Source organism: Phodopus roborovskii, unplaced genomic scaffold (genome assembly GCF_943737965.1).
Source record: "Phodopus roborovskii unplaced genomic scaffold, PHOROB, whole genome shotgun sequence".
Taxonomy (NCBI): domain Eukaryota; kingdom Metazoa; phylum Chordata; class Mammalia; order Rodentia; family Cricetidae; genus Phodopus; species Phodopus roborovskii.
The window spans coordinates 3,011,387-3,030,364 of NW_026126598.1; the positions used below are offsets into that span (position 1 = coordinate 3,011,387).

Genomic DNA, 18,978 nt, shown 5'->3' on the forward strand with positions numbered 1-18,978 from the left:
AGCACAGGCACACATTGATACACATTCCACTGAACCACTGGTATACATCTCACTGAATCCGATCGTTCACCTAGATAGTTTCTCCACAGATGCACGTGACTTTGAATTCCAGATGTCCTCAGTCCTCGGTAGAAGACGACCTGAAGTGGCCGATGGGGGACCGACGACCATAAGACTTCGTGGTGACCGTGACCGTGGGAGGTGGCAAGACCCAGAACGCAAGGGTCCAGCTTCATCCCTCGCGTAGCACCTGGGCAGAGCCGTCCTGCAGGATGTGGCTGCGCGGAGGCAGGAAGTTTCAAGGAGGGTTCTCCGAGGCGGGAGGATTGGATTCCAAGTCCCCGAGTTGCCTTGTTCCCTCCCTGGGGCTTGGTCTCTAGGCCAACGCGCCCCGGGCCTCCCGATGGCTCTGGCATCCTCCTTCCATCCGGCCGCGGGCGGGGCCGGAGGTGGGCGGATCCGGAGGGTGTAGTGGGCGGGACCGAAGTGGGCGGGCTCGGGGGCGGGATCAGCAGGACCGCGGCTGCAGCCGGAGAAAAGTTGTCCGGACCGGCTCAGGAGCAGCCGCGGGAGCCGTAGCGCTGCCGAGGGCGGCCCCGGGCATGGGGCAGCCTGCGCGGGGCCCGGGCTGGCGATGGGTGGTGTGACAGCGGGCACGATGTTCCCCGAGGGTGCGGCCCCGGGGTGGGCGGCGAGGTACAGGGCGCTGAGCCTGGTGCTGGCCGCGCTGATGGGCCAAGGTAAGGAGGGCGCTGGCTGGGATCGCGGAATCCCTCCGGGGCTGCGGGGGAACCGAGGCGCGGGTGAAGAGGATAGCGCGGGTAGCTAGGGCTCCGGGTCCCACCTAGAGCACCCAGTTCTCAAGACAGCTGGCCCCGGCCACAGCTGAGAGCAATTGAGCTGCGGCTAGGGATCCGCCGCGGCAGCCTACCCCGAAGCCCTGCAGCCTCCCTCCCGCAGAGAGGGGAGGCGTGGCTGTCGGACACTGGGTCTGGGCTGCACCCTAAGTTCTACATGGGGCTGCGCACCCCGGACTTGGTGCAGCTGCGGGGTGCGGAGAGGACCCCGGTTTCCCGCGGCCCCTTCCCCAGCTTTGAGAAACCCAGGACTTTTCCGCCCTATATTAGACCGAGCGGTGGCGTTGGGAGCTTCAGGCCGCGCTGGTTTCCAGCGAGTCCGTTGACAGACTCCCACTTCGGTCCTTCGCCCGGGGCCGTGGGAACCAGGACTCTGCAGGTTTCTGGAGACTTGTGCATACGGGCTGACTCAGGCTGGCCAGGGCTCTCGCTGAAGCTACCACGGTCGCTAAGTCAGATTATTACCCTTCTGTGGGTCTGGTTGTCAGCGGGCGGGGCTGAAAAACCATAGCCTCCGGCTTGGGGCGTTCGGCGTCCCGGAGCCCAGGGGTGCGGTCAGGGAGCCCCAGGCGAGGTTCTCGCCAGCTGTGGGTTAAGCCCGGATGTTCTACTCTGTCCTGAGCCCTCCCGCTGAGAGGCGGGTTCGAGAGCAGCCACGGGCTCGGAGGAGAGTGAGGTTCCTTTCTAATCTGCCCAGCGCGGATGTCAAGACCTGCTCCAAGGGCTATGTTGAAGTGTATCGGGGAGACAAGTTGTCAATTGGTGTTAAAAAGTATAATTTGCTTTACAAAGTCTTTACTGCGCCATGTGAAGCCAGGGGATGCCCCTTACTCCAGGAGCATTCCCCAGGCAAGCCTGCCATACATTATGCACATTTGTGCTTCCTTCCTACGTGTCCTGTTTCCCCAGAGCCCCGGGGAAACTGGTGGTGGTGGTGGGGCTTTTGCCTTTATTGCAAAGGGCAGAAATTCAGGAGCCTTTACCTGTATTCTGCTGTTATCCCAGAGGCTGCTTTCAGCACACACTTCGCCGCGAATTCTGACCACCAAATAGCTTAATGGGCATTTAGAAAGAAAGAGAAAGAGACCTAGATTTCACTTCTGATCAGAGGCGGATGTTGTAGTGGCCGGTGTAGACCTTGGGCTGGTGGGCTGGCGATTTAGGGCTTTGGGGTGGGGCTGGCATGGTGGAGATTGAAGGGCTGGGAAAGCCCGTGTGATGCAAAGCGCCCCTCTCCCCCCAACCCAGGCACCTGGATTTGCTTGGTTTCACCGGGTGGGGCTCCGAAGATTGCTTTGGGAAGCCTCATCTGCCAAATGTGTTTTCACTTTGCAGCGTTGATCAAAAGCTTGCAGCTCATCCCAGTGTTCTAAACCAGCCTCATGTTTACTCTGTAAGATGTTGCATGCGTGTGCAAGCGGGCGTGTATTCGCACCTGTGTGCAGAGGCAGAAGAACAACCCTGGGTGTCTTATGCAGTCTGTCTCCACCTTGGTTTTGGGAACAGGTCCTCTCACTTTGCGGGGAGCTCTCTCGTTAGCCAGGGGACCCCTGACTTGTGCATCACTGCCTCCTCGGTGCTGGTGTTGCAGCCTGCTTTATCTGCCCCGCTTTTCTGTTGTTTTCTAAGTCTGGGATTCAGGTCCTCCAGGATGCACGTGCATGTGTCTACCAGGGAGCCATCTCCCAGCTCTTTCACACGATGTTTTGCAGAAGCAAACACCTTCTCATCCTTGTTTAAATTTCCACTGTCTTAAAAAAAAAAAAAAAACATGACAGCAAGACTTTGTACAAGGGTCTCTGTGTGGGTTTCTGGAACCCTGGAAACCCAAAGTGTGTGTTTTTGACGGTTGATGCTGAAGCTTCACCACTCACCAGGGTTTGCTGAAAAGACAGTTGTTCTTGGGAGTTTCCATAAATAGGACAGAACATTGAAAACAGGAATCGCTCCCTGAGATTTAGACCCAACTTGAGCCAAAACATAGGCTACACCTGTCAACTTTCTATGGCAGGTGGAAGGGGCTGAAGGGCTGAGGCTCTCAAGAAGGTTGTGATGACTTCCTCTCAGGTGTGGGGCCCCAGAGAAGGTTGACTAGAGCCATCCTCAGCTAGCTCACTGGAACCTGTTTGAAGGTCCACAGTTACTTTGATGTGTCCATGCCCAGGTGCTCAGAGACCTCCTCGGAGTTGTGGACTGCAAGCTGTGCACATGGGACTGCCTTCACACATGCCACTGATGATGCATGAGTCACAGGACCCTTCAAATAGAGGAGGTTTTAGAGATCAGAGGCAACTTCAAGATCAGTGTTACCCGCTGAAGGGATGAAGTAAAGTTGAACAGTTCTTTGGGGTCTCAGCACTCTGGGGCTTTGGGGGACCTTGGGGTGAGAAGGGTTCTTTCCTCCTACCCACAGCCATGCTGTCAGTGGGGACCAGGGGCTCAGATCACACACACACACATCCACCCTTCCCCATCCATCACTCAGCATCCCCATCTGGTCTGCTTTCCAGAGGTCCCGGGAAACCCCATTTATGAGACACCATCAGGCTTTGGCTTGCCTCAGTTCTCCCTCTAACCTGACTCAACAAACATGGTCTGTCCACAGGATGCTCGAAAAGACTGGGCGGACGGATAGTCTTCGTTGTTTTTATTGGAAAAGTCTCTTATATTTGAATTAAATAAAAATACATCTTTAGTGTTCAAATATGGAAGAAGTCATGTGAAAACCCAAATTTGTGGAGTGTCTGTGTCAAATTCCTATGCCACACCACACAATTGAACTGAGATTTTATGAGGAAATTACAAAAAAAAAAATCTTATTTCTATTTGCTATGAGTTGTATATAGTTTTTTTTATTTTATTGTTGTTTATTAGTATTTGCTGCCTAAATGTGTACCATTTGTGCATTACCCATGGAGGCCAAGAAAAAAGGTGTTGGATCCTCTGGAACTGGAGTAGATGATCATGAGTCATCACATGGGTGTTGGGAATCAAACCCCAGGTCTTCTGGAAGAGAAGCCACAGCTCTTAACCACTGAACCATCCCTTAAGGATCCAATTATTATCTTTTTTTTGTTCAAAAGTCATGTGTATTGAGGAAAATTTGCATACAATGAAATTTGCCCCTTTAAAATATATGGTTCTAAGTTTTGACAAACACATACAAATATGATAACCTGAGCCATCTCCTTCCTCCATCCACAGTTCTGCCACACGGATCTTGATCTTGGTCTCTGGACTTTTCCCATTTTCATAACAGCACCATAATGCATTCCATAGTCACTTTTGCCTCAGTGATGGGCATATCTTTTTAGTGCTAAATAATATTCCCTTGAATGGCTGCAACTGTTTCCTTGTTTCTCAAATGAAGGCCATTTGAAGGACTCCCAGCTTTAGCAATTATGAAAAAGTTGTGAATATTCACAGACAGGGTTTTGTGTAGCATGCATTTATTTGTTCCTCCTGGGTAAGTATCTAGACCTTGGAGTGCTGCCCAGTGATTTGGTAACTTTGGCGTTTCATTTTCCCCCAGCTGGGTTATTTTGTATCATCTGCCGCCCATGGTGGTATTGCTGTTTGTTTTGTCTGCCAGTTGCTGAGTAGTTCCTATTTCTTTTGGATTCTGAGACTATTTTCTCTTGGTGTGTGCATGTATGTGTGGGTGTACACATGTGGAGGTTCCACCTCAGATTGTTGGGCTTGGCTGCATGCTCCCTTACCTGCTGAGCCATTTTACCCACCCTTCTTTAGGATATTTGTTTCTTTTTATGTTTTATTTACTTCTTTGGGGTTTTATTTACCCATAGTCTGACAGATAAGATAGAGTGTCCTTGGATTTCATGGCCATCCATACATCTCCTTAGGTAAAATGACCTTTTCAAATACTGCATACCCACTTTAAAAAAAAATTTTTTTTTTTAACTTTTCAGGCAATTTCTGTGTTCTGGATGTGAGTCCTCATCAGACAGTGTCTGAAAGATGTTTCTGTCCAGTTATCCTATGAAAATTGTATTTTAAATTTTTAATAATTGTGCTTTTAGTGCCAAATCTAGAAAACCAGCTCCAGAGCCAAAGTCACAAGAATCTCTAGACACTGGGGCCAGTGAATGCATGTGAGTCCAGTGTCCTCAGAGCCAGAAGAGGGCAGCAGATCCCCTAGAACTATAGCTACTGAGGGTTGTGAACTGCCATGTGGGTTCTGGGTACCAAGTCCAGGTCCTTTAAAAGAACAACCTTTACTCTTGGCCACTGAGCCATGACTCTAGCCCAAAATCTCTGTCTTTTCTATTTACTGTTGATGGTTTACAAAGAACATATAGTTGGGTTTCTTTTGTTTATCCAGTCTGCTAACCTCTGTCTTTTAATCATCATGTTTATACCATTTATATGTAATATAATTATCTGCATGTTTACATTAGGAGCTGACACTGTGCACACTGTTTCCCTTCAAATCCCTTCTGCTCTCTATTCTTCCCATGTGTTTTGCTGCTTTAGGGTTAAGCATTTTCCATGATTCTATTTTATCTCCTTGATGGGCTCATTTGTGCTTCCTATTCAGTTTTACACATTGCCCTAAGGTTTACAAAATGCATCTTTAATTCATCAAAGCTTAGATTCAAGCTGCATTATACTGCTCCATAGGCTTTATACTAACCTTAAAAGAGTACACTTCCAGTATTTCTTTTCCTGTACAGGAAATCATTTTGAAGTGCATGCCCTCTTATGTGTTAGGTGCCACCAAGAGAATTGTTGATTAAGAGTTGTTGCTGTATAGTTTCTAGGATAGTGAAAAAATCACATTTAACTGGCTCAGACTTGTTTCAGAGTGGGCACTTTGGGCATGCTGATGCTGCTGTCCCTGGACGTCTTTATTCTTCTACCTTTACTCAGTTCACTTGCTTAAGCACCCTGGGGATTTAGAAGTTGCTGCCTCTAGGAGACAAGGAAGGTCAATACTAGTGTCTGAGTTAGCAAAATTTCCAAGAGAACAGGTTATGCTACTCTTCAATGACCGGCATCCCATCTTTTGCAATGTACACATATCCTTTTCCCCATGACTATTGTTAGCAATACAATAGAACTCTGCAATGGTTGGGATCCTGAAGCCACCAAGGATTTGATATCTTTTCTATATAAGATGTGTGCCCTTAGATCCGTGTGGAGAAGTGTCACTTCCAGGCTAATTGGGGTCAGACTTGGTGGCCCTGAAAGAGCAGTGAGCCTCAGCTCTGCCCATTCCTGGAGGAACTGCTCAGAGAACCTAGGCTGTTAGCATCAGGAGCATCTGAGGCATTGGGGAAGAAGGGAATTGGGGCTCTACAAGCTGAAGATCCCACAGAAGTCTGAAGGCCTGGGTCTCCTGGGCACAGTATACATCCTGCTGTAGGGTCCCTATGGCCATCAATTATGTCTGCCTTCACGGGGGCACCACTGCTTAGATGCAGTGGGAGTTTGGTCACTTTCAGTGATTCTTTTTTGTCTCTGGCTCAGATTGTAGATTGTAGGGATGAAGACTTTTAGACTTAGACTGGACTTAAGAGTCGTGTGTGTGTGTGTGTGTGTGTGTGTGTGTGTGTGTGTGTGTGTTGGGCTGACCATTTTTTGTTTGTTAGAAGCTCCCCAGGGTTAGGGATGTCACTGATTGGTAGGACCTTGCCTGGTATATAGGGGACCCTGGATCCTCCAAAGCAAACACAAAAAGAGAACTGCATAAAATCTTTAGTAATTCTACAGTGTAGATGGGCAGTGGCTAGACCAGTGGGGTACATATATGTATAGAATCAGATAGGACTGACTGACTGACTGACTGACAAGACCACCATGCCATATTTGATGGGAGTATTTCTCCCAGAGGAAACCCAGAGAGTCATTTGTTCCCAGAAGTGGGTGGGTGGATGCTGTAAGAAAAATCTATAGATATCCTCCTTCCCAGCATAGAGACCTCATAGTCATGGCCATTACAATCAGCACAATTCTTCCAAGCCTCAGGTTTTGTCTTATGAAGCAGGGATCAGACCTACTTGTTATGTCTTTGGGACAGATACTTGTGAGCATGAGGCATGTAGCATCTGTCTCCTAGGGCTGGCATGATAAGACACACAATGGGCAGCTTCTGTGCCACTTAATCCATAGCCTAAGATAATCTGTTCTCTTTTAGAGCCAGGGTTGCATGTTTTCCTGAGTCCCTAGAGAGGATGCTTTCTTGACTATTGTGGCTTCTGCTAATTCCTGTTAAGGCTTTAGCATCCACTGCTCAACCTCTATGTTCACGTTTCTATCTTCTGGATAGGTCCCTTCCCCTCTGTCTTTGTGTGTAGGGTGGGAGGGGGTCAGAGGAAGGCTACCTCAGGTGTCCTTCCTTACATTTGTTTTTGGAGACACCATCTTATTGTCTGGACTCACCAATTAGGATAGGATGGCTATATGGATAGACAGTGAACCCCAGAGATAAACTTGTCTCTGCCTCCCCAGCACAAGGAAAGCAAGCACAAATTGCCACATTTAGCTTTTCGTATGGGTTTTGGAGATCAAACTTAGGTCCTTATGCTTGCAAGGCAAGTACCATGCTAACAAAGCTATGTCTCCAGCCCCCCAGAGCTCTATAAGGATACTTGACATCCGATGCAAATTCCACCTTAACTCAAGATGTTTGCAGTTCTCAATGTAATGGCATCTATAGGACCTTTTCCCTAGTAAGGATATGTTCACAGGCTCAGAGGATGTGTCTTCCAGGGCCACCAAATCATCACACACTTGCTGTTATAATTGGTGGTATTAACACCACCAGAACAAGAATCATGCAAGACAGTCTGGTCACAGCAAGATGTTTTCATAAATGCCTGAGAATGATGTTGAAGCAGACAGAACAGTGAACTCGAGGATTTCAGAAGGAAAGGTAAAGGCAGATTCAGTGAGAGGTGACCATCTGTCACAGACAACAAGAAGTTGGGGGTTTATGTTGCCATTAAATACAACAGCCACCACTTCCCATGGTTTCCCTTCTTAAACACCACTTTCCCCCTGAGTTTCTAGAGCCATCAAAGCAGCCTAAAGCATCCTAGAGTAGCCCCCAGGCTATGCCCCTTAATGAATTTTCTCACCCATTCTGCAATCAACTCATTTTGGTTTTGCTAAACCAATCCCCCCAGCCTTTAATTATGATACCTGTTTTCCTCTGTGTATCCCTACCTTGTCTGTGGACTCCTGACTGAGAAAATGTTGATGTAGTGTCACATGCCTGGTCATGTGGTGACCCATTAGGGACTCTGAGGCAATAAGAGTGTCTTACATTCTCAAACTAAAGAAACTTTAAAGACTGTCCCATTATCCAGTACACACATACACACACTGCTAAATTCCCCTCTTGCTAGCAAATTACATCTTAGCAATGCATTTTTAGAAAAGCAACGACAAAATAAACAAGACATCTTGCACCATAAAAAGAAATTAAATACACACACACACACACACACACACACACACACACACACACACACACACTTTGAACAGTATCAGCCTTGGAAGCATTGTTTCATCATTTTGTTTCCATGGGAAGCAAAGTTTAGCCACTGAGGTGATTTCCCTGCATTTGCCTGGTGAAGACCTGTGGTGTGGACTAATGCTGAGTTGTTCAGTTTTCAGTTATGCATCTTTATTTGAAAAAGCTAAATATCCCAGCTTCTAGTCCGCATCAGTGTGTTTGTACTGATAACTGAAGGATTCTGTGGGATTCAGGCCCAGTTGGATCCAGCAACCAGGCAGTGTCACGGGACGCTCTTTGCCTCCTCTGAGTGGCTTTGTCATCATTGTGGGCCAGTTGCCTCTGTCACCTGAAGCTCACCTGACACTTCTATTCCTTCTCATACGTGCACCCTCAGTCCAAAGACATTGACTTCCTAAGTGACTGTGGGAATTTCAGGAGTGTGTCACTTGACAATAGTTACCCACACTTGAGCCTTTCAGTGTGGCAAAGGGAATTTCTGATTGACCAGATCAGTCTTTGGAGCTTGAAGCACAAGCATAGCTCCATTTTAATTCCTAGAAGAGAGTAAGGAAGGAATAAAGATGGAGATTTGAGGCTGGAGAGATGGCTCAGGGGTCAAGAACACATGCATACAGTCCATTCAGGCAAAACATTCATACACATAAATGTTTTCTTTTAAAAGGATGCTGTTGGCAGAAGGGGATCAGTGGTGAAGCCAAGTGTCGAACAATAGCCAAATGATACTGCCAAGGCAGAGAAGCCCCTTCCAGGGGGCGGAGTCAGCTGGATTCCCATGCTCATGTATAAGAAACCACTTCACAAGGATCTCCAGGAATGTCGGGAAGGTTCAGTCAGTAAAGTGCTTACCACACTAGCCTGATGACTGAAGATTGATCCCAGAACCCACGCAGAAAACTCTCTGTGTAGAGGTCCTCACTTGTAATCCCAGTGCGGGGGAGGAGGATATGGGAGGATCCTTGGGCCTTGCTGGACAGCCAGCCTTACCAAATCAGTGAGTTCCAGGCCAATAAGAGACCCTGTCTCAAAAAGGAAATGTCTCTAATAGCTGAGGAATAACACCCAAGATTGACCCTCTGGCCTCTTCATGTTGACAGGCACACATGTGGCCAACCACTTGCAGTTACATACCCACACAGACACACACGCACTCCTCTACCATCCAACATATCTCCCACTCAGAGTGTTCTTGCTTTGGAAATCATTCATTCATTCACCCATCTGATATGCTCTAGCTCTGGCCAATCTCTCCATTACTGACCCCCCTCCCTGAAGAATGGAAGGATCCTTCTTTCCAACCCCCCTCACCCACCCAGGACTACCAAGGACTCCCACAGGGATTCCTAAAGCCTTGGCTATGTGCAGCAGCCCCCAAGGCTCCCCTCTGCCATCTCATTGAGCAGAGACACATACCCTGGGAACAGTCTCCATCTGGGGTGATTTGTTCTGCCCCAGGTTTGTGTAGCATCTCTAGTTTTCGAAGTAGCAGTGTGTTCATTTCCTTTAGCTTATGTAAATGTTTTGGGTCAGTACACAGCCCCAGGTTCCCATTTCATTAATGAATCGACTCGCAGCAGACTTCTCTCATTCCTCCTCAGGTCCAAACATTTTCATCTTGTGTACACAGTTCTATTAACAAAGCACCCTTTCCTAGCTGGAATCCACCCCTTCCTCCTGATGCCCAGTTGATACCCCCCCCACACACACACAACACACACACACACCAGCTATGACCCTGCCCTTGAGCATTGGCTCTGTGAGAAGAAAGGTTTAGTGGCCTTGCTTAACAGGTCTCTGTCTAGCTTTGGAGGCAGACACACACCCTCATCCTCCTGAGGTCTTCAATACTGCAATGGCTAATTTTATGTATCAATGTGACTGGACCACAGAGCCCAAATATGTGATCAGACATTATTCTGGGTTTTATTTATCTGGTTTTTTTAATTTTTTTATTTTGGATTTTTAATTTTAACGTTTTGAATTTAGTGCTTACTTTGGTAGACTTTGAGTGCATATGAGGTTTTTCATGGACATGGTGGGCTCCATCCAGGGAGGTGAAGTCCTCCTTATACCAACAGAATTGCCTCCCCCACAAAGGCAAAATTGGGATTTTGAACTACAGTTTTGGACCTCCCCTACAGCCAGCTGACAACTATTGGCCCCAGCTGCTTTTGTCTTCAAGGTGCTCAAGACAAGCCTCAGTGTCTACACCCATCGATTCTGATCCTGGATGGCCTTGGCTAACAGAGCATCCTTAGGGACTGGGTTCTAAGAAGGAAGAGTTTGTTTTCTCTTGGGTATCTCATTCCTTTGTTCTCCAATATCATCAACACTTTGGTTTGGGGCTGTGGCTTTCTTCCTAAATGAAAGCCAGCCAACAGGGACAGTTCTTCTAAATTCCCTCCATCTTCAGGCAATACCAGCTGCCTCTGAGACTGGAAACCTCCCACCCACCCAATTCACATGGTCACATAATTGTTTCCTTTGCCACAGCCTCCCAGAGGGCTCCCATCAAATTAACCGCCAACACTTCGGTGGACTGCAAGTCACTCCCAATGTGCTTTGTTTTTCTTAAAACACCAAGACAGTCTCTTACAAAGCTATAACAAAACATTGAAATCAGGGAGTTCTCATCCCTCTGGTGCTCAGACCCAAGGTGCTGCTACCTGTGGTCTCAGTGTTGTCCCTTGTAACAAACAATCAAGCTCAGAACTTCATGTGCCTTTTAGTTGCCCTGGTTCTTTTCATTTTTATTTCTATGTGTATACTGTATGCATCTGTATCTGTGAATATGCACCTGAGTCTAGTGCCCACAGAAGCCAGAAGAGTTACAGGTGGTTATGAGCTGCCATTTGGGTGCTGGGAATTAAACTCTGGTCCTCTGGAAGAGCAGCTAGTTCTCTTAACCATCGAGCCATCTTTCTAACCTTGTCATGTTCCTTTCCTTTCCTCAGTCTTCCTTTGACTTTCATGACCTTGACACTCTTGAAGGTGCGGGCTAGTCTTTTCATGACTGTAGTGGTTAACCTTCATTGTCAACATGACTGAATTTAGAGTCACCTAGAAACACACATCTGGACAAAACTGTGAGGACATTGTCATGGAGGTTTGCCTGAAGTGGGAAGACTTGCCCACTCTGGGTGGCACTATTCCTTATGCTGGGCTCTTGGATGGTGTCAAAAAGAGAAAGTGAGCTGCACCCTAGCTATCACCTCTCTGTTTTTCCTGGCTTAGGGTGCAATGTAATCAGCTGCTTCATTCTCCCACCTCCATTCTTTCCCCACCACGATGGGCTGTCCATCAAATCATGACTAATGCCATTCATCAAGCTGCACAGGTAAGCACATTCCCTTAAAGAAATGCCGTCTCTGGCTACTTGATCAAGATGATCTCCTCCAGGTTCCCCTGCTGTAAGATCTTCCAAATCATTTTTCAATCAATACTTATTTTTTTTTTAGCAAGGATATATAGAGACTCCAAATATCCCAATTCTAAGTAGAATATCAGGTTTTCATTTTGAGCTCAGATTCCTCTTGTACCTATCTTTATTTTATTACCATTCCTGTTTATTTTGATTCTTAAAATATCTTAAATTTGGTCATGAGAGCCATTTTTACAGTGAGGTCTATGTTATTTTGACAGGTCTTCATTTTTCTTTAAGCTCTGTCCTACTTTCAGGATATAAAATGTTCCAGACTTCTCTGTAACCTCCCGTCTTGGCTCAGTTACATTTATTGTTGAGTGATCTTTAGAAAACAAAATCTCATGTCCACATGTGTTCTTTGCTATTAAGTGCTCCAGCCCTGGTCTGCAAAGAAGGAGCCATGACAGTGCTTTTAAGTCCTCAGAATAGCTGGTTCCCGTCTCTTCCATTGACTACTGCATTGAGTGGACAGGATGAGGCATTATTAGTGTCCCATGTTTGATCATCACAGGGTGTGACACCACATATTTCAATTCCCATCTGTCCTGGCTGGATTTAATTGTCAACTTTAGACAGCCCACAGTCATCCATCCGAGAGGAAAGCCTCAACTGAGGAGTTGTCTAGATCAGATTTATCTGTTAGGCATATCTCTTGAGGAGTTGTCTTGACCATTAACTGAGGCAGGAAAGTCCACTGTGGGTAGTACCATTCCCTAAGCAGATTGACCTGGGCTGTATAAGAAGCTAGCTGATTGTGAACCTGTGATCAAGCAGTGTTCCTCCATGGTTTCTGCTTCAGGTTCTTGCTTGAGTTCATCCTCTGATTACCTTCAATAATAGACTGCGAATTACTTATCCCTACTCAACATCAACAGTTTCTCCGTTTGTGTCATTTACAGCCAGCTGTTGACTCTGGATTCAGCTCTTGTCTCATGCAGCATCTGGCCCATGGCTCACCTGTGTCTCTTTACCAGATGTGCTCCTAGGCTTGGTTTTGTCCTAACTCTGATGGGCTTGGGCAGTGAAGGCCAGTGTTTGGGAAGAATGTCCCACACTTGATCCAAATCTATTTGAAAATGAACGCCATATTCCTTTCATATTGACCTGCCCTTTGAACATGGAACCCTGGATTTGGGAGGGTACATGTTCAGGGTCATCTTAATGCCCATAGTGACTCTACAGGACCTGCTCACAGAATACTAAAAGAAGCCTCCTTTCCCATCTTTTCTCAGAGCTTCTGGGAATCAAAGTGCCAGGAGCAGTGGGTAGTCCCACCATGGCATCTTTCTCTTTATTGTTCAGTTGCTGAGACAGGTTTCACTACGTAGCCCTGGCTGACTGCACCTCATCTTACTATGTACACCAGAGTGGCCTTGAACTCAGAGATCCACCTGTGCCTGGATCATGTGCCACCATGCCTGGCTCAAGGTGGGAATTTTAACAGGACTTTCTGACCAAGGATCAAAGATAGGAGGCACCACATAAAGGCCAAGTGACTCTTCTTATATGTTGGTGGATCGGTCCCAACTTTGAACTGTGAAGTCTATGCCCCAGCTTAGAGACTTGAGACTTGAGAGAAAAAAATCTTTTTATTGCCCTTTTACTATAACTGCATCTTTCTGGTTTCTATTCTTCAGGGGAAAATGCACAGACAGTGCTTGTATGCAAATATGTGTGTGAACACACACACACACACATACATACTCACCTAGACTCATGCCTGCATGCATGTACACACGAACGCACACACATACACACATACAGGCAGGCACCACCTGCACCAGCCATTAGCTTTTGGACATGAAGGAGCTGTAATGGGGGTACAGAAATGACTTTTTTTTTTAACATCCCCAGCTCCATAGCACAAGGTGCTGTGAGTACATCTGTCTGACTGAACAACACCTTTGATGTCTTTATTTAGTTTGATGATGGCTTCTGAGTTTTCTCCAGAAACGTGGAGACTTAGTTTTAAAAGTCCAACTGAAAACACACACACAGGGGGTGGCATTTTGGAGAACAGAAAGCATGTACAAGATGCTACACTTAAAGACCCCACCTTCAAAGACCAAAAAAATCACCTATAACTCACATCCTGTTTTCTAATTCTCAGTCATCCTCTAGAGCCCTTACTGATTTTTCCTGCCTTTCTGTCACAGACACATCCACTGGCTTCACACAGTTTTGCTCTGTTCTAAATCTTCTCATCTGAGCTCAGCCCCAAGCAGTCATTTCCATAAAAGTCACTGTTTTACATACTAATTGCATTTCTGCAAAAAAAATAATCATTGAGATAAATACATCAGTTATAACATGTTTAAAGGTCCTTCTGTGTTTCCTCCCACATTATCTGCAATGGCACACTTGGGCAAACACTGGCCTGCGGCCCAGGTGCAGATGGAGCAGGCAGATCTAGTGTCAGCTGCTTCCTCCCCACGATCGGACCTCCAGATTGCATCTTCTGTCAGAACTTTGAAGGAGGACTTTCAGTAGAGATGGTATTCTAATTTCATTTCTGTTGCTGTGATAAAAAGCAACATAGGGAAGAAAAGTGTTTATTTCAGCTTACAATCCCAGAGCATGTCAGGGCAGGAGCCCAAAAGTACACACAGCATCACCTCCAACCAAGGAACTCAGTTGGCCATTGAAGTGCAGGAGGATGTGGAGGATGCAGCTTGGCTTGCTGGATCCCTCACAGGTGTGCATTCAGCTAGCTTTCTTATATGGCACAGAACCACCAGCCTAGGGAATGACATTACCCACAGTGGGCTGGACCTCATACGTCAATGAACAAGACAGTTTCCCACAGACTTTCCCATAGTCTAGTCTGACCTAAGCAGTTCCTTAGTTGAGGTGTCTATAGGCTATGTCAAGTTGACAGTTAAAGCTAATCACAACAGATGGAAAAAAAGAGTTTTCTGGAATCCCTGAAAGACTGAGGTGGGGAAGGGAGATGTAGGTTAGTGGCAGAAGACTTGCTTGACAAATGTCCTGGATTCAGTCACCATGATCTCCATCACTATCTTTACACACACACACACACTCTCTCTCTCTCTCTCTCTCTCTCTGTGTCTCTCTTTTACACACACACAGTTGCACACATACACATTCACACATAATCACACACACACACACACACACACCACATGGAGGGATGAATTATAAATTATCATGCCAGGAGGTCAACCATCAAGGTGGTACTCACTTAGTCACACATTAAAGATATTTAAGCGTAAGTCAGTCAACATTTAATCCAGCATTTCCTGACTTTGAGCATCTGTGCCCTTTTCAAATAAGTCTGAAAACCCAGAAAGTCTTTTCTGCTGCTTCTCCCAGAGGCAAGCATACTGTTGCTTCAGAACCATGTGCTGCCTTCTACAAACTATGAGAAAAACAAATACACGAACTCCGTTTTCTTGGGCTTTATTATATACAGAACACACGTAATTTCTCATTTCATGGAAAACATTGAATACATGTTTTAATGTTCAGCATGCCCAAGGAGTCTGATATACACATGTCACATCCTCAGTTTGAAAATTGGTAAATTTAGTATTTGGAATTAGACACACAGCTATCAGTGCCATTGTTGAAGGTACTGCCCCTTCCGGTGAAGTAAAGTACTGCAAAGTTTAGATGAGAGAGGTAGGGCAACTTTATTAAAGGTGAGAGTGTTGACTGGAAAGATGTCTTAGGGGTTAACAGTACTTGTTTCTCAGTCCTGAGGACATGGGTTTGAATCTCAGCACTCTTATAAGGGGTCTTGCAAACACATAACTCCACTTTCAAGGGATCCAGCATGCTCTTCTGGTCTCCACAGTACTCCCCATCACACAACACACACACACACACACACACACACACACACACACACACACACACACACACACTACATCAAATCCATTTTTTGAAGAACTGGGGATTCTTGAGGGGTGTTTTTATGTTCTAAGACTGCTTCAAGATTTCAAGACTCTGAGAACACAGTCCTGAGACAGATAGGCCTCTTGTGGTCACTCCATTTTATCCTTGTGATTCAGGGTTTTGTAACTACCCACTATACACCAGCAGTACCCCAGGGACATAATACCCAAGACATCATCACTCCTTGACAGATGCCCCTATCTTGGTGAGCTGTGGCTAGAGATGAAGCTCACAGCTGCTCACAGTTATCACAGGCAGACCATTGTACGAGAAGAGGATGCTAGAGAAGCAGAAACAGAAAGGAGACAACAACTCTGGAGGAGGTTGAGATTCTTAGTGTCCATTTTCCACAGGCTTGTTTGAAAATCATGTAGCTGGATGACATGCCTTGTACACACGGATGCTGGGTCCAATCTGTGGCTCCATCCCCTCCTCCAGATTCCTCCTAGATCACATGGAGCATTCCCTTCCAGGTGCCCTTGCCTTCTGGCTTCTCCACCTGCGTCTGCTGAGGCTTATAGAAGATAAAAATGCAGGATATCACAGTGGCTACAGTGCATTCATTTCCCCCTCTGTTCTGCAGTTTGTACCACTGGTGGCTGTGGCGGCATCTTCTCTGACTCCAGCTGCCTGAGGCAGCTCTTCTGCTCATATCTCATTTTGCTCTCCATGGTTGGCACTGGCACCCAGAACCCCCATCATCTCTGTCCCTCCTCCCTGAGGGCTAGCAGTGACCACCCCCAGTAGTTAACACCCATCATCTTGATCTTAACTCTTTCATGGCTGTGTAATATATATCCCCACATTCAAGTTCCTCTATTGATGTTACTATAGCATTTCTTTTTTCTTATTTTTTCTGGCTAGATTCTGACAAAATAGCTCTTTGTGTTTTTAATTCTTCATGTGCATGTTCAAGACTGTAGGCAGGAAATTCCTGACTAATAAAGCTGCAAGGAAAAAAAACAAGACCCTTGGACATAAAGCCTACCTCTACCTCTCAATCAGATCCTAACATATGCAACAGGGAATGGGCCAGCTTTCCCCACCCAGCACCTGTTTTCCAGCAATTGAATGGGATTTTTCCAATCCTTTCCTAAACACCTAGTGGCAACACAGATGTGGGAATTGCAATTGCCAGTATTTTATAAGTCACATCACAGGACATTATGCTTCTTATAGGCCTGAATTTGGTCATCACTGTCCTTATTGTAACCCTACTATATAGAGTAATGCCAGGCACACTTCATAAATGTCTATTATCAGTAATATGAACTATGGGCCATGACACAGTAAAACCAACTTTCTGAATTTTACTTGTGAAACTCTAAATTCACTTTAGCTAGGGCTGGAGAGATGGCTTGGTTACGAGCACTGACAGCTCTTGATGAGAACCCAGATTCAGTTCTTAGCACCCACACAATGACTCACAAGAATCCCTACTCCAGCTCCAAGGGGTCTGATACCCTCTTCTAACCTATAAGGGTACCAGTCATTCATGGAGCACACATACATTTATGTAGGTACAACACTTATACACAGAAAAGAAACCTAAAAGAACAAGAAAAATCAACTTGCCTGGTAGTTCAATAGGCTCTCTATGGAAATTTCCATAAAATACCATTTAGAAATGTTATTTTCTTATGTGTATGTACATGTGCTTACATGAGTTTATGTACACCACCCACCCATGTTCAGAAACCACCAGAGGGCATCAGATCTCCTAGAACTAAAGTTACAGACAGTTATTAGCTACACCATGGATGCTGGGAAATGAACCCAGGTGCTCTGCAAGAGCAGCCAGTAGTTTTAACCACTGAAGTCATCTCTTAAGATTACAACAGTATCGTTGTTTTAAGAAGCCATCATTTCAGAAAGCCTGAAAGATAACAGGTAATCTTTGTAGAAGTGGTAAAGATTTGTGTCTATTTCATGCCTTGATCCTTCCCGGCACAGGGAGCACAGAGGGCATTTCTAAAAATCCAAGCTGTATTACTTCCCACATCTTTTTAACAAAGCACTGGCTTACAGAAGGAGATGTCCACGTTGGTTTGGAGGGTTACAGTTTGTGGGAAGGAGCAACTTGGTCCATGGCAAAGACAGCTTGTGACCATCAGTTGTTCTATCCTATGGACCAGGAAGCCCACTAAGTGTTCAGGAACCAGTATAACAGCAAAAGTCCATTCCCCATGATCTACCAATGCCATCCAGGCACCAGCACCCACAAAAAATCTCCAGGAGCTGAGTCTGGAGCCCTCAGACATGACTCTATAGCATCATTTCAGGTCTGAACTTTAACATAGTGCTAGCCACCTGTCCAGAAAGTTCCCCAGTGTGAGCCTGTCTCCCAACCTCTCCAGACATATCTGCCATCTAGACACTATTGTCTGCTCACAAGTTTAGCTAAGTGATTAATGAAGTCCAATGATAATTAGTAAAACTCATGTGATAACACCAACTTCTTGTAGTGAACACAAAATTAAATACCCCTCAGCCTTCATTTTAAAGTTTTCTGGCTGACTTTACATTGTCCATTTAGAAACCTGAAAACATCTATTCATTTCTAGAATAGGCATCTTTCACAATTGGAAAGAACTCATGGGTACCTCTGTGTGGCTGTATATTTGTTATAAAATGAGACTCACTATTTCTTCCTGAGAAAGGATTTTCTTTTCTAAACGATGAAGGCAGAAACATGAACCTTGGGAAGACACCTTTCTTGGAACTCCCAAACTCCACTTTAAAAAGTGAATCCCATCTGTAAACTTCCAGGAATGTCATTGTTGCTTTTGTTTCTCTACCTTGTGAGGTCATGGATAATTCTTTTGGACCAAGGGAAAAAGAAAATAATCCTGTCACAATACAACTCGCTCACAGCAAACCAAAATGTGGCTCTCTTGAATCTTGTCACTTCCCTGGTTTTTATTGTGTTAGCAATTCTCTCCAAAGCTCAGATCCTATTTAATTATTCATGGTGCTGTAATGTTTATGTGATCTGAGTAATTATTATAATTATGCATTGTGAATTTTCATAATTAATGACCTCACTTGGATTTCATTTGGCACGGAATATTTCCAAAACGGATTCAGATGGGGGAATCTCCCAGGGAATCAGAATGAAACAAACACAATGGCCTAGCTTAGCTTTTAAAAACTTGGTGGGAACCTTAGTCCTTCCTCTTGAGGAGCAGGGATGGGTGGCTCCCTGAGGAGTATGGAGATGGGATTAATTGGTGGAGTGTTCTAGGGGTCTGGGAGCCACCCACATAAAGCTGATCAGA

General features: G+C 45.7%; 1 protein-coding gene across 1 annotated transcript in view; it reads left to right on the forward strand.

Annotated features, from left to right (window-relative positions):
• The first annotated feature begins 512 nt into the window (after positions 1-512).
• Tmem132c (transmembrane protein 132C) overlaps positions 513-18,978 on the forward strand; it is a 281,145-nt gene continuing 262,679 nt past the window's right edge. The window contains exon 1 of the mRNA XM_051205006.1: positions 513-740. Coding sequence (XP_051060963.1) covers positions 635-740 — 106 coding nt within the window. The 5' untranslated portion in view covers positions 513-634. The remainder of the gene's footprint in view (positions 741-18,978) is intronic.